Here is a 14921-nt window from a genome sequence, read left to right on the forward strand (position 1 = left end):
GAAAAGATAGTGATCGATGTCTGTGGTCGTATTTTGACGGGACCATCGAGTTGCATGTGAGTGTGTCATGGGTCCATGGATGCATGCCCATCATTATGGATGCTACCTGCAAGTGATCAAGTATGCACGAAGCCTTGAATTATGTTGGGAGGGACAGATAGAGACACATCGATCAAGATCACTTGGAGGCAACGCCACCTAGCTCTTGCAAACTGCCCGCCTGCATGTGTCTAGCTGTTATTTTTAATTCGGGCCTGCTGCGTCTACTTAATTGGGCCTTATCTCTCTCTCTCTCTCTCTCTCTCTCTCTCTCAGCCAGCTTTACAACAGACATTAGTACCTGGGCTAAGCCTATACGAAGGCCCATGTGCAGAGCACACCTAAGAAGAGGGCCTGCTTGACAGCCCAGTTTAGGCTCTTTATTAATGGAGTACCCGCGATTCCTTTTCCAAGAATTCCCCTGCCAAAATCTGCTCAATGGTTGGATTGCTGCCGGTTGGATATATGATAATAAACCTGCAGTTGTGTTCGTTCCGTGGTACTGCAGCATCATGCTTACGTTTTCTTAAAACACAGTACGGACACACGGATGCTCGCATACACGCACGATTTGCATCGGATTATTCATATCTCTATCTCTAATCTTTATCTTTACATATTTCTAAAACATGGTCCATCAATTGGAGTCCTAGTCAGAATCCGGGTGACTAAGGGTCCAAAAATATTTAGAACTAGCGCTTGACACTAAAATAGAAAAAGACTAAAATCCTCAACCAATACATGGTGTATAATACATATTTTATATACTAATTAATATATTTATATGGCCTTCCGTAGTATTGCATAAGCATATTTGCTATACTTTTCAAGCAAGCAATGATTCCTTGGTCCGTCAATCCGAATCTAAATCGGAACCCGGACAAATCAATCCGAATCCTAATCGGAACATTAACAAATCTATCGAAATCCGGACCATCAATATTTCACGCAGTTACGTACACAGAGTGAAAGAGCGTAAAGTTTGTGGTCTCATGTAGATCCAGGTAAAAATTTATATTATCCGTAGCAAGCCCGTGCTAGTATAAAAAACAGTATCACAAACAAGATGAACTAATTTATCCATTTGAACTTCCAAGAGGATTTTTTTTGAACCGAGGACATCTCCATTTCCATTGCAAGAACGGAAATACCATAGTTTTACACAAGGAAGGAGACGGGGGAAGAAGGTAGGAGATCAGCCAGAGAGGGAGGAGGCTCCAGGTCTGACATTCAGATCCTGGGGAGCACACCTCGATGCTGATCGTCTAAGGACCCCAGGGTTCCCAAGAGGATATATACTGAATGAGCCAGTTTCTGCAGGTTTATCCTAACTCAAATACACTTTGGTTTTGTCCTACTGCTAACATACAAGTAGGGATTCATGTAGGAAGAGTAATTCGCTCTGTTACTATCGAATATATGTTGTGTGTTCTCGAGTGTAGCCAATAGCCTACCGAATTCCGGCAAACTGACGACCATCATGCACCTGGCGTGGCCGTGGGGGATCGGCAGGCCCTTCAGTCTGATGTAGTCGTACATGACCCCCAAGAACAGCCCCAGATTTAGAGCTCTCGTCTGCGTGATGCTGATGCTGTTCTCGCCCTCCTGCAGCAGGCGCCCCCTGATCGGGAACTCGAAGCTCCGCTGCACGCCGTGGATGCCGTGCCGCGCGATCGCGTTGCCGTCACCTATCTCCGCCGTCGTGAACACGCCGCCTCGGCCTCGCCTCGCGCCGCCCCCGTTCACTTGTACCCGCAATCTGGACATGTGAGCGGCTGCAAGGGCGATGCGTAGAGTGTAGGTGCCGTCTGCAACGACATGGTCCAGCTCGAACCGTATCTGCCGCGTCGTTGGTATACTGCCGTTGCCAACCTGCCTGCAATTTTTTTCCCAAAGATGTCTGTTTATTTAATTTGTACACTTCCTTTAGGCTTTAGACGATCTGTTAATCAGTAGTACATGATTAAGCAGAGATGATGAAGTACAGAATAATATAGAGTTACCTTGTGACATGTGCAAAGAACCAGTCCTTGGAGTGGTTGCTCTGACCAACTGTGAAAACAAGATCCTTTCCCTCAGGGTACAGCTCGGCGTACCTCTCCCAGAGACCGTACTGCCTGTACCTGTCCGATCCAACCATACCACACCAATCAGATGGGAGCTGAACCAATCAAATCCACATGAATGAATATGAAATGATGATCAAGGGCTAATAACTTGTCCATGTTCAGATATAGCTTGTTGGCGTATTTGGGGTCGGCGTCAGGGACGAAGAACTCCGCCACAGTCCGGTCCGGAAGGCCGATCTCCCACAGCGTCGGGCCTGATCTCGGGGGCTCGAACACAAGATCGCCAAGGTCAATGTCACCACCTGAAGTTACAGTGACAGGAGCAGCGCGCATGAAGTCTCCAAGGAACCCGGGCACCCACGCGTAGAGGTTGTACACCCCTGCCCGGACATTGCCGACGGTGAACCTGCCGCAGGTTGTGGCCCTTGTCCAGAACTGATAGCCCTGAGCATAGTAATAATACATCGTCATGGGAACATCAGGATGTCTGCTGACAGTGTGTTCAGAACTCAGAAGTTCATCACAATCATCTCTACCAACTTGCAGTACCTTGCACTCTGTCGCCCATGAGCCAGGCTGCCCGGGCGCGGCGAGCCCGACGAACGCCGTTCCAGCAGGCATGTCGGCCTTGCTCACGTACCTGTCTCTGACCAAGAGCCTGCCGGCGACCGACCCTCTGTCCCCGGCCTTGGCGAAGTCCGGTGACCCAGGGAATCTGTACGGCCATTTGCCGACTTCGGCTTGCGCCTGCGCTTTGGAGTCGTCCCAGAGCGCCCGGAGGTTGCCATTCTTGGGGTTGGAGTTGAGGTAGATGAAGACGGGACCCAGCACTTTCTTCCAGTACTCGCCGTCGCCGAGGTTGAGCACTATGTCGTTCCCAATGTAATGCATCCCAAGGAACATCTGGCAGATGGAATTCATCACAAAGTTTTAGTCTGGGTTCATCATCGTTCATGCTGATATCTTCTGATTAATTTCGAGTGGGAATGGCAGAAGTTTTTCTTACGGTGAGGGAGGTGGGTCCCACGTGGGAGGTGAGCTCCCTCTTCATGGGGCCGCCGCTCTTGAACTTGTTGCTGGGGGAGATCACCCAGAAGCCCATGGGATTGGGGTGGCTGCTGCTGATCCACCCGTGGACGACGTTGTCCTTGTTGTCCAGCGAGTACTCGTACTTGTCATCCACCTCTCCCTTGAACTGTGGCTCGATGGGGTGTGCCAGCAGGACGGCCTCCTTGTAGGCCAGTGGGGCAGCTCGAGGCGCATCTCTGTCTGCTGCGCTGGGCATGTGCCTCTGTATGTCGTCGGAAATCGCCATGTAGTTGAACCTAACCACAAGTTAAAAACTCGATCGATCAGCTTGGTCATCAGTTTAGTGATGAAGAAAATTCCCTAACAATGTCAGCTCAGCTGCAGAGATAATCGAGTAGAGGTTGATGAATCCTGTACTTTGCCGTGTTGAGCTTGAAGGCTAGCCGGGCCTCGGCGATGCTGAGAGCAGGCCAGCCGCTGGCGTGCTCGAGGATGGCGTAGCAGTAGAAACCAGAGCTGCCTTTCAGCATCACAAGCCTGAAGCAGCAGCAGTTTTAATTTTTCACAAAATTCATCAGTGGCTATTTCTACTACTGGAGGGGCAAAAAACAAAAAGGTTACTACTAGCTCGATCTCGCTAGCTGCTTGCGCACCTCTTGTCGATGTTTAGCCGAACGGTGTTTGGGCTTGATGGATCATACGCACTCCTGAAAGAGAGCTCCACCTGTTGGTCAGTTGAGGATACCACCCTGAACTCTGTGCCATCCAACCTGCAGTACAAATATAATTCAGCTAGTGTAATTTGTTAGTTTCTTCAGGCTATAGGCTCTTGATTACTACATATCGATCAGTCCAGTTGGATGAGCAGCTGATCCGGGATAGTTCCAGACCACGTCCCAGTACCCTCCCGAGTTGTCGTTGCGGGCGCCGTAGTCGAGCAGATTTTGCTCGCCGTTGTAGCGGACGCCGGTGATGTGTTCCTGGGGTTTGGACAGCGTCACCTACGCCACACCGTTGTCCACAACTACCTGCAACTAACACATCATCATATATCCTCATGTGCTTACTACGACGTTCAGCGTGCAGGATCGAACCTGCGGCTATCAGAACACGAGATGCTAGCTAGGAATCTGCCAGCACTACCAGAGCACGACAGCAACTTGATCATGTCCCTAAACCTTAGATTTGGGTAGGTCAAACTTTGCAAGTTTTGACCGACATAATTATAGTAGTCGGTGGTTAGTTCACAAAAATTACATCAACAGATGCGTACTGAAAACAATTTAAAGATGATATTATTACGCACCTGCCTTGGTGGACGCTTAACGTAACACCTTGGGCTGCGTGGCCCGGCGGCGGGGCTGCGGCGGCGAGCTGCAGTAGTAGGGATGCTCCAACGGCGACGAGCAGGATGATCGCAACAGCAGGCGCGGCAGTCATGGCCGATGCCCAGCAAAGCAGTAGCTACAAGCTTGAGGCTCTTGCCGATTTTATATATATGCAGGTACACGAGCTGATGGATGGATCGATCGGCCTGAAGTCAGTCGTTGAGGTATGCAGCATGGGCATATAGAGACGACTGAACACCCGTCACACCTTTGGTAGATCGAGTTGCGTCTGCCTGCTGCCGGACTCGACCGATTGATGCTCCAACATCCGATCCGGCAGCAACTATTTATCAGTTGCAACTTGCAAGTCGTCGTAAGTCAGCAGCTTCCGGCAAAGGTTTCCTACTTTTGCCAATCTTGAAAAGATACCAAAATCATAGCATTAATTTTTAGGGTATCCGTTCTTAGTTTACTTAGTTGTCAGTGTCTACTTTTTGGTAGATTTTTAGCTATAATTGGTAGTACATCTTAATTAATAGCTTTTTCAAGAATGACACATGATCTTGCATTGGATTGGGATTTGGCCATATATATGGCTTATATACCGACCATTATACACATGATCACTTTTTCGTGCATGATCTTTCATCCATCTAAACTATGCATATCAATGGAGAGGACTCATGCATATAACCATCATCAAAGAGTACTGTAGTATGATGTGCCATGCATAGACCATATATAAAATGTTTTAAGTAAAAGAACTGTTTTTCCCCCCTCAAACGTTCGTGAAAAAAATCATGATTTTCAAAAACCTTTTCTAAAGATTTTTTTTTCTAAAAATGTTCTATGAGGAGGTCATTGAAAAAAAATTCAGAAGAATTTGGTGAAGTTTTGCCCCTCCCCCACCCCAAAAAAAATTAAAAAAAGATAGAAGGTATATGTGTCTGGGAAAACTTTTTTCATAAAAGGATAGATGTGGCACATGTGCACGAGTTAGCTTGTTCCTTGCGTACGTGCAGATCAGCAAGGACTAATGGACATGTAATAATCGCGAGGCCAGGTGGCACAAGCCAACACATACACAAGGAATAATGGACATGTATGTAATGGTCACTGAGACCAAGTGGTAGAAACCAATATCAAATGACACGAGAAAAAAAAATCCAAAAATTGTAGCCCATTCCACTCTAGTATTTGAGCTTCCCTATTAGCCTTTCAATCCATGCTCCCGCACTGACTAATTAAAATTAATATAAAAATAAAGTTTATAACTAATAATTATAATTATCTATCTCACGCCCTCTTTCATCTATTAAATATTCTAACACATACTCTAAAATAAATATTTATCATTATCTAGTTGCAATAAATTTCAGCACCACACCTCCATGTGTGTTTGATATATATTTAATCGAACCATTTGTTCGTGAATTGGTATTCTTATCCCTTCCATCATGCATGAATACATGATAACACATATTGTGGGCAATATTTTTATATAAAAATAACATAAATAGTATATGAAAATAATAGAAATAATAATTTAGAATATTATATTGATGCACTTTAATATATCTTCTCAACTGTTTCTAAAATAAGCAATGATTCCTTGGTCCATTAATAGGATTCTAATTGGAACCGGACAAATTATTCGAAATCCTAATCGGAACCTGGACAAATCAATCATAATCCCAATCCGAACCCGTACAATGAATACCTCACGCGGTCACGGCACGGTCTGTACGTGGATTGAAAGAGCAAAAAGTTGATGGTCTCGTATAGGTTAGGGTAAAATTTATATTACCCTTAGCAACGCAAGGGCATTGTGCTAGTTTTGTTATAATTATATAATTTAGATTTAGTTTAGAGGTTATTTTAACTTTTAATAATGACATAACTGGATAATTTATATGCAAATTTAGGAGGTTATTTGCATTCTTTTTATAATGGTATAGGTGGGTAATTTACGTGAACATTAGGGGGTTGCTTTAGATTTTTTTTTATAATGGTAGAGGTGGGTAATTTAGATACATGTTTAGAGGATTATTTTAGTCTATTTTCATAATGGCAGCGTTGCTGCTTGATCGGCGGGGAGGAAGATCTCAAAGTATGGGGCAAAGGATCAAGAGGTGAGTAATTTATTAGAAAAATAACAAATTCAGTGACTATTATGGTTAGAGTTATCGGATTGGTGCCCGGATATTTCTAACTTTTATGAGAATTTCTAGAATTTCTCTATTTTTTAGATTGTCCACCTCGGATCCTAGGTGGCTTGTAGCAGTAAGATTCAGAAAATTCATCGTGCTAGTGCACTGAGTACAAACTTCAGTTTACTCCTACAACTGCTATACAAAATAAGCAAATAATTCCTAGCCAATTCGATGATGTTGATCTGATCACGCCCGCCGCGTGGGGTCTCGCCAGGATCTGGGAGGCCCTTCCAGCCGGACGTAGTCGTACATGACCCCCAAGAACTCGCCGAATGCCCTCGTCTGCGTGATGCTGATGCTGTTCTCGCCTTCCTGCAGCAGGTACCCCCTGATCGGGAACTCGAAGCTCCACTGCACGCCGTGGATGCCGTGCCGCGCGATCGCGTTGCCGCCGCCGAACTCCGGCGTCGTGAACACGCCGCCCCTCCTCGCGCCGCCACCGTTCACGTGCACCTTAATTCAGAATCCAAACGCAAACCCATCCGAGTTCAGTACGTTCACCATCACGGATCACAAGTTCAGAACTGTATTACATTACACGCACGATTCTTCAGTCTGCTTCAAGGATTTGTACCTGCAGTCTGGACATCTGAGCAGCTGCAAGGGCGATGCGCAGCGTGTAGGTGCCGTCTGCCACGACGCGGTCCAGGCTGAACCGGATCTCACGCGTCGTTGGCACGTAGCCATCGCCTACCTTCCTGCAAAACCGAAGAAGATGCAGCTAGTACTCTGAAGCATGCAGAAACGGAGAGGCGAGCAGCACAGACGGAACAGACAGAGCGCTCTGCAGCATCAGTACCTCGTGACGTGCGCAAAGAACCAGTCCTTGGAGTGATCGCTCTGACCGACCGTCAAGACAGGATCGCTGTCAGGGTACAGCTCGGCGTACCTCTCCCACAGACCGTACTGCCTGTACCTGTGCAACGAGATCAAATCAGCAAACAGATCGATCAGAGCTGCTGATCAAAGCCTCATGCGTGCCACATGCTTTTGTACGCGACATGAGCGATCAGGATCAAGAGCTTACTTGTCCTTGTGCAGAAACAGCCGGTTGGCGTATCTGGGGTCGACGTCGGGGACGAAGAACTCCGCAGCGGTCCGGTCCGGGACTCCGATCTCCCACAGCGTCGGGCCTGACCTCAGGGGCACGAACACGAGATCGCCGAGGTCGATGGCGCAACCTGGCGTTACGGTGACTTGACAAGTGTACATGTAGTCTCCAAGAACCCCCGGGACCCATGCGTAGAGATGGTACACCCCCGCCCGGGCATTGCCGATGGTGAAGCTGCCGCAGGAATCGGCCGTCGTCCAGAACTGGTAGCCCTGCACAGTAGCACACATGACTTCATCAGAAAATCAGGATGTCTGAATTCTGATGACAAAGTGTGTCAGAAGTTCAGAACCACTTTCATCAGCTTGCTGCTTGCAGTTACAGAGCAGACAACCATACGTACCTTGCACTCCGTCGCCCAGGAGCCCGGCTGCCCGGGCGCGGCGAGCCCGACGTACGCCATCCCGGCCGGCACGTCGTCGATGCCCATGAACCTGTCTCTGACCAAAAGCCTGCCGGTGACGGAGCCTCGGTCACCGGCCTTGGGAAAGTCCGGTGATTTGGGGAAGCTGTACGGCCACTTGCTGGCTTCGGCTTGCGCCTGCGCCTTGGCGTCGTCCCAGAGGGCACGAAGATCGCCTCGCTTCGGGCTGGAGTTGAGGTAGATGAAGACTGGCCCCAACACCTTCTTCCAGTACTCGCCGTCGCCGATGTTGAGGACGATGTCGTCCCCAATGTAATGCGTTCCCAGAAACATCTGATATATCAGCGCAGAGATTACAAAGTTCTCACGCTGAATCTATCTTGATTGAAAATTTGAAACTGGATTGGGGGTTCAAGGGAATGGCGGAAGTTTTTCTTACGGTGAGGGAGGTGGGTCCGACGTGGGAGGTGAGCTCCCGCTTCAGGGGGCCGCCGCTCTTGAACTCGTTGCTTGGAGTGATCACCCAGAAGCCCATGGGGTTGGGGTGGCAGCTACTGATCCATCCGTGGACGACATTGTCCTTGTTGTCCAGCGAGTACTCATACTTGTCATCCACCTGAACAAAATTCAGAGAGTTGTAGGATCATGGCTCTGTCTCTGTCTGAAATTTTTACTTGTTCTAGTAGTATGTCATGTATGCTTGGTTAATTTATTACCTCTCCCTTGAACTGTGGCTCCTTGGGGTTAGTGAGCAGGACAGCCTCCTTGTAGGCCAGTGGAGTACCATGAGGTTCGTCTCTGTCTGCCGCGCTGGGCATGTATCTCTGTATGTCGTCTGAAATTGCCATGTAGTTGAACCTAACAAGATTTTTGTTGGCAAGAAATCAGCTTGGTCAAGAGAATTCTGTGGCAAGTTCAAATAAATTCCTGATCATCAATGTCTGAAGAGAAAACGGGTACTCACTTGTCCGTGTTAAGTTTGAAAGCGAGCCGAGCCTCTGAGATGTTCATGGCGGGCCAGTTGCCGGTGTGCTCAAAGATGGCATAGCAATAGAACCCGGAGCTGCCTTTCAGCATCACAAGTCTGAAGAAACAGTTTTTTTTAGCAGATTTCAGTGATAGTTTTGGTACTATTTCAGAGGATGGAAAAAGATTAAAATAGTCGTCTGTTGCTCGTGTAATCTGAATAACGAATGTGTCACCTCTTGTCAACGTTGAGGCGAACACTATCTTGACGTGATGGATTATATGTACTCCTGAAAGAAAGCTCCACTTGCTCTTGGCTTGAGGACACGACCTTGAACTCAGTACTCTCTAACCTGTACATCAAATGCAGTTAGTTGCTAATGGAAAAAGCACAGTTAGTTGCATCCAAAATGAAGGGCCCAAACAGTTGCTGCACATGCACAAATACTTTCGTCAGCTGTACTAGGACCGTGAGTTCGAATACATCGCAAGGCGCCCTTTACCTTGGAGATCAGTACTTTTGAAAATCATTGCTTCTTGATTGGTCCTCTGCTTGCAGCTGGGAAACGATCCCTCACGGCGTTTAAGACGAGCTATCGTTGATTTTCAGTCAGGCAAGTTAAGATGGAGCGACGCTTTACAGCAAATCAGCCAAGTCCTCATCCCTTCGGTGCACATTCATTGGTACCTTGCTGATTTGCTGCTGTCAGGAAATGCAGCGTCACACAATGCCTAGCTAAGCTAGATCGAGGACATCGCCGCCTCATCATCTTCTATATATGTCTGACGGCGCTTCCATAAACCCAAGTTGTTGCTAGCTAGGAGCAGGTATGGTGTGTCCGGTCAAGAGCATTTAAAATACAGAAAAGATTATGATATGCGTCGTGAGATGTAATGGTGACCTCCAACATGCAACTAACACACATGTTCTTGCTGCAATATGGTAAATGTAGCAACTAGCAATACAACAACTAATGGCGCCGATTAAGTAACAGTATTATTATTATTATTTTTTATTGCAAACGAAGCTAACTCAGAGAGCATGCATGCAACATCCTCTCGAATTGTTCAGACAATTAATGCCGGTGATGAACACACACACACACACACCAAGGAGGTGGGCTAGTAAAGAAAAGGATTATATTGTGGGGGGTTGATGATGATCGAGCGAGCAGTACTCACATGTCGATCATCCCTCTTGGGTGATCGGAGCCGGGATAGTTCCACACCACATCCCAGTACCTGCATCATACATATATAATTTCTTTATTAGTTTAACTTACAGAGCTAGACGTCAATCCATGCTTCTTGCCGCCATTTTCGAATGCAACAGATGAATCATACACTTCAATACAATAGGAATTTACCCTCCCGAGTTCTCCTCGCCGGCGTAGTGCAGGAGGTTGCGCTCGCCGTTGTAGCGGACGCCGGTGATGTGGCCCTGGGGCTTGGACAGCGTCACCTGCACCACGCCGTTGTCCACAAGCACCTGCACGTGCACAAACAATGGTGATCGAGAGGAAGAAGAAGAAAACATGCGAGAAACACTAGCCCAGTGATGATGAGGTAATTCATAAGGTGAAAACAAGTTATATATGGACAGTAATTAATAATTACTTAATTACTACTAACCCTTGCACAAATAAATGGTAGTACTAATTAAAAAGAAACCCCAGTGTATATGTATATATGGACAGTAAATATATACGGTGATTCGCTGCCCTGCAGGCCTAGGACGCACCTGGCGGCGGTCGACGCGCAACGTAACGCCGCCATGGGCTGCGGCGGCGTTCAACGGCGTGGCAGCGGCGGCGGCGATGCGCAGCAGGGACGACGACGACGAGGGCGCTCCGGCGACGGCGATAAGCAGGGTGACCGCCACCAGCAATGACCTTGTCGCACCTGCCGCGGAAGCGGCCATGATGTCTCGACGTCGCTCGCTCGTCTCCGATCCGTCGTGGATTGAGGGATTGATCTCTAGATTTGTATTTGTACATGCAGCAGCCAGCAGGGCGGCGGCCCTGGCGGCACGCAGACGCTCGCACTAGCTGCTGCTAGCTTAGTGCGCCCTGAACAGACGAGACTTGGACCAAGACGACCGGCACGGCGGGAACACCCCCTAGCTAGTATAGCCAGCCAGCAGCAGGTCCCCTAGCTAGCTACTAGCTTGTTCCAAGGAGTTGATGGGCCGGAGCCGCCTGCCTGAGCTGACTATATATATATGAGCGAGAGAGGAGTTGAGGAGCACGATGACAGAGCAGAGCAGGTACGGCGGCCGGTGAGGAAAGAAGCAGCAGGTACGGCGGCGGCGGCGGGTTCGTTAGGCGCCCCGCGCGCGGCGGCTCAACTTGCATTGCACGCCCACAACGTACTCCTCCAAAGATCGATGCCACACGCCTGGCACACAGCCACACACCTTTCGGCGTTTTATAAACCCCGGCGGCGGTGCACATATATAGAGGACTCGATCGGTTACGACCTCGCCGTTGAAACAAGTTGAGCCGCCGCCGGACTATTCCATCGATGAGTGCTCTGGCCAATATCTGATCCGGACTACACAGATCGTTTAAAATTTCATAGCTTTTTCGAGTCTCCATCTTCTTAAATCAAAGCGAGGGTGCAGTCTGAACCTTTCCCTCCAGTTTTGTTTTTAATTTCATAGCTTTATAATTGACTCAATCGGATGGAGACATAAAAATATGAAAAAAAATCAAAATTTTTATTTGAATTAACCATATAGGTACCCAAATAAATAACCAAAAAAAATTGAAAAAAATAGTGGTCAAAGCAACTAGTGATAGTTTAAAACTTTGGTGTGTGCAAGATTCCATGAGAAATCCACATTCCTTCTTGTTGCTTGATGACATGCACAAGGGGAGACCGTGGCATGTCAATGACGGTATTGACTTACTTACTAGTTCAAATGTTGTCTCTACCGAACTTAGCTTTTATATATGGGTGCGTGGTAATGCCGCCGGGCACTCTGCCTTTCTTTTGCCATACATATCTTGTCATCAGATGATGATGTGTTGCTCCACCGATGTGCTAGTGGCTAGTATATATGCTCTCCTCCATATCATAGGCATGCAACTAACATGGGATTTTTTTTATTTTTAACGTGTTTTTAAATTGTATTTTAAAATAATCTACTCGAACAAATATTTGCAAATCTAACCCTCTTAGTCGCGCCGGTCCGCGTGACGTTATTAAAATAGGTTGTCGTCTCTTATTCGCGCCGGTCCGTGTGACGTTATTAAAATAGGTTGTCGCGCCACATGCATTGGCGTGATAATATATACCACGTTGGAGCATGCGGATATGTCAGCGCATATTCCACATGTCAACCTTATCACGCCACTCCCACCGGCGTGACATACAATCTTGTCACGCCAACCCCGCCTGTGTGACAAGGTTTGATCTCAGAAAAATCATATCTTTTTCGTACGAACTCGGATGAAGATAATTTTTATATGAAAATCGTAGCCCTCGACGAGATCTACAACTTTGTATTTTTGAATTTTTTCATTTGAAGTTACGCCACGATTATTTGCTTCTTGAACTCCCCCAGTAACCTAGCTACATTTTAACCGGGTTGATTATTTGCTACTTGAATTGTCCTTTTTAATTCTTGTGATGTTGTCCACCTAAAATTACATAGTTTCTCAATCATGTCCAAAATTGTTCTTCCTCATGATTATTTTGTGAAAATACAATATTCAAACCACTCTATCTATTCATTTGCTTGTGGGTGCACTATTTGGGCCAGGAAAGCTAATGTCAGCCCAAAATTAGAAAAGAAAAAAAGGACTGTATTGACTAGAGCCCAAACTAACCGGGACAGCTCGTGGAGGCCCATTAGCCCTCCCGCACTGCTCCGGCCATGGTGTTTTTTTAGAAAATTCCTTATATGCTAACCCCGGTCGGTCGGGACTAAAGGGGTGGATGTACGTGCTATTCTGTACTAGTGTAACTTTTTCAAAGACGATGCCACGCCTGGCACATAGTCACACACACCTTTCTGCGTTTTATAAACCCCGGTGGCAGTGCATATAGAGGGCTCGATCGGTTAACTTGCCGTTGAAACAAGTTGAGCCGCCGCCACCGCCGGCGGACTACCTCCATCGCTGATTGCTCCGGCCAATATCTGATCCGGGACTACAGGTCATTTAAAATTTCATAGCTTTATAATTGATTCAACCAGATGGAGACATGCATAAACATATGAAAAAAATATTTTTGATTTGATGAGTTGAAATTTTTTATTTGAAACCATGTAGATACCCAAATAAATAACCCAAAATTTTGAAAAATAGTGGTCAAAAGAAAAAAACAATTGTGTTGTGATGTCAGCAACTAGTGATATAAACTTTGGTGTGTGTAGCAAGATTCCATGGCATGCACAAGGGTACGGTAGACCTTGCCAGGTCAATTAATACGGTAATGACTTACTTAGTTCATATATATATATATATATGTTGTCTACCGAATTTAGCTTTATATAGGGGGGCGTACGTGATAATGCCGCCTGGCACTCCGCCTTTCTTTGGCCACATCTTGGATTGTCCATTACTTCTTTCTTGTAAACTTTAAACTTACTGTTGTGGGGAATTTTTTCTATCAACACCAAATAATGATGACAACCCTATTGTGGTATTGTTATTTGATATATGTCCTTTAATTCGCACTTCCTATCTACCATTATTGGTTAAAATTACATGTGCAGTTGCTCAACATGTCCAAATTTGTTCTTCCTCATGATTATTTTGTGAAAATTCATCAATATTCAAATCGCTCTATCTATTCATTTGCTTCTGCGTGCACTATTTGGTGCAGGAAATCCAATGGCAGGCCAAAATGAGAAAAGGAAAAAAAGGACCGTATCCACCACCAGAGCCCAAACTAACCGGGACAGCTCGTGGAGGCCCATTAGCCCTCCCGCACTGCTCCGGCCATGGTGTTTTTTTGGCTGGTGCCGCTGCTTCCTGCGTGCATCATCAATCATCATTTTTGTCAGAAAAGAAAAGAAAAGAAAAGCTATCATCAGCGATGGACGTAACGACGACGAAGACGAAAATCTCCGTCGCTCCTAGTTCGATCGATCACTAATTAATTACCTGCTCCGTCCGATCGCCCCTTGGACATGCATTATTTCACACACGTTGATCGAATAATGACAGTGCAACTACACTGACGAAATTAAAACTGTCAGCTAAAAATTAAACAAAAACGTAACGTTGGGTCATCATCACGAGCTAGCTTATCTCTATCTCGGGCAGGTTGAGGACCCTGGCCTACCTACCGTCATCGAGAAGTTGCAGGTCGTTGGCGTTGGTCATCGATCTTCCCTTGTGCATGCATGCATAATTATTTCTGTAGTTGGATGGGTCGTCGTCCTTTCTTAATTAATTTCGTTCGGTTCAGCTACCTAGCTAGCCTGATTGCATGCATGAATTGGTAGCTAGCAGCAAATTAAAGACCGTACGTACCGTAATGGCCTGCCGGGAGATAGATGATTATTGGATGAAGATATGATTAATTATGTTAGCGCAATCATCAACGAGCTAGCTAGGCAAATAATGACGCAAGCATACGTGTCGATCCACCCCGTATAGATACGTACTTAGATGCATAGTAAAAATTAAAACTAAAACGACTAGTAATTTGGGAAGAAGGGAGTATATATAGAGCTAATCTAATAACAAACATAGACTAAGAAGCCACCAACACGCCTAATTATAAGAATTGTTCATCTTGAAAGCAACAGCGGGTAGCAATAAAAGAATTGTACTGTTACTCCTAGCA

General features: G+C 46.5%; 1 protein-coding gene and 1 pseudogene across 1 annotated transcript; both read right to left on the reverse strand.

Moving 5' to 3' along the window:
• Positions 1-1234: 1234 nt before the first annotated feature.
• Positions 1235-4577, reverse strand: LOC112902555 (annotated as a pseudogene).
• Positions 4578-6864: 2287 nt separating this feature from the next.
• LOC112902556 (probable rhamnogalacturonate lyase B) lies at positions 6865-11133 on the reverse strand. Its single transcript, XM_025971676.1, has 12 exons — positions 10861-11133; positions 10487-10608; positions 10302-10361; positions 9356-9472; positions 9118-9237; positions 8870-9011; positions 8593-8769; positions 8133-8486; positions 7706-8001; positions 7478-7594; positions 7253-7376; positions 6865-7131 (listed from the first exon to the last, which is right to left on the reverse strand). Exons 1-12 carry the CDS (start codon positions 11038-11040, stop codon positions 6865-6867), a joined length of 2076 nt encoding a protein of 691 aa, XP_025827461.1. The 5' UTR covers positions 11041-11133.
• Between the last annotated feature and the right edge of the window lie 3788 nt (positions 11134-14921).

The sequence above is a fragment of the Panicum hallii genome, chromosome 8 (assembly GCF_002211085.1).
Source record: "Panicum hallii strain FIL2 chromosome 8, PHallii_v3.1, whole genome shotgun sequence".
In the NCBI taxonomy this organism is placed as follows: domain Eukaryota; kingdom Viridiplantae; phylum Streptophyta; class Magnoliopsida; order Poales; family Poaceae; genus Panicum; species Panicum hallii.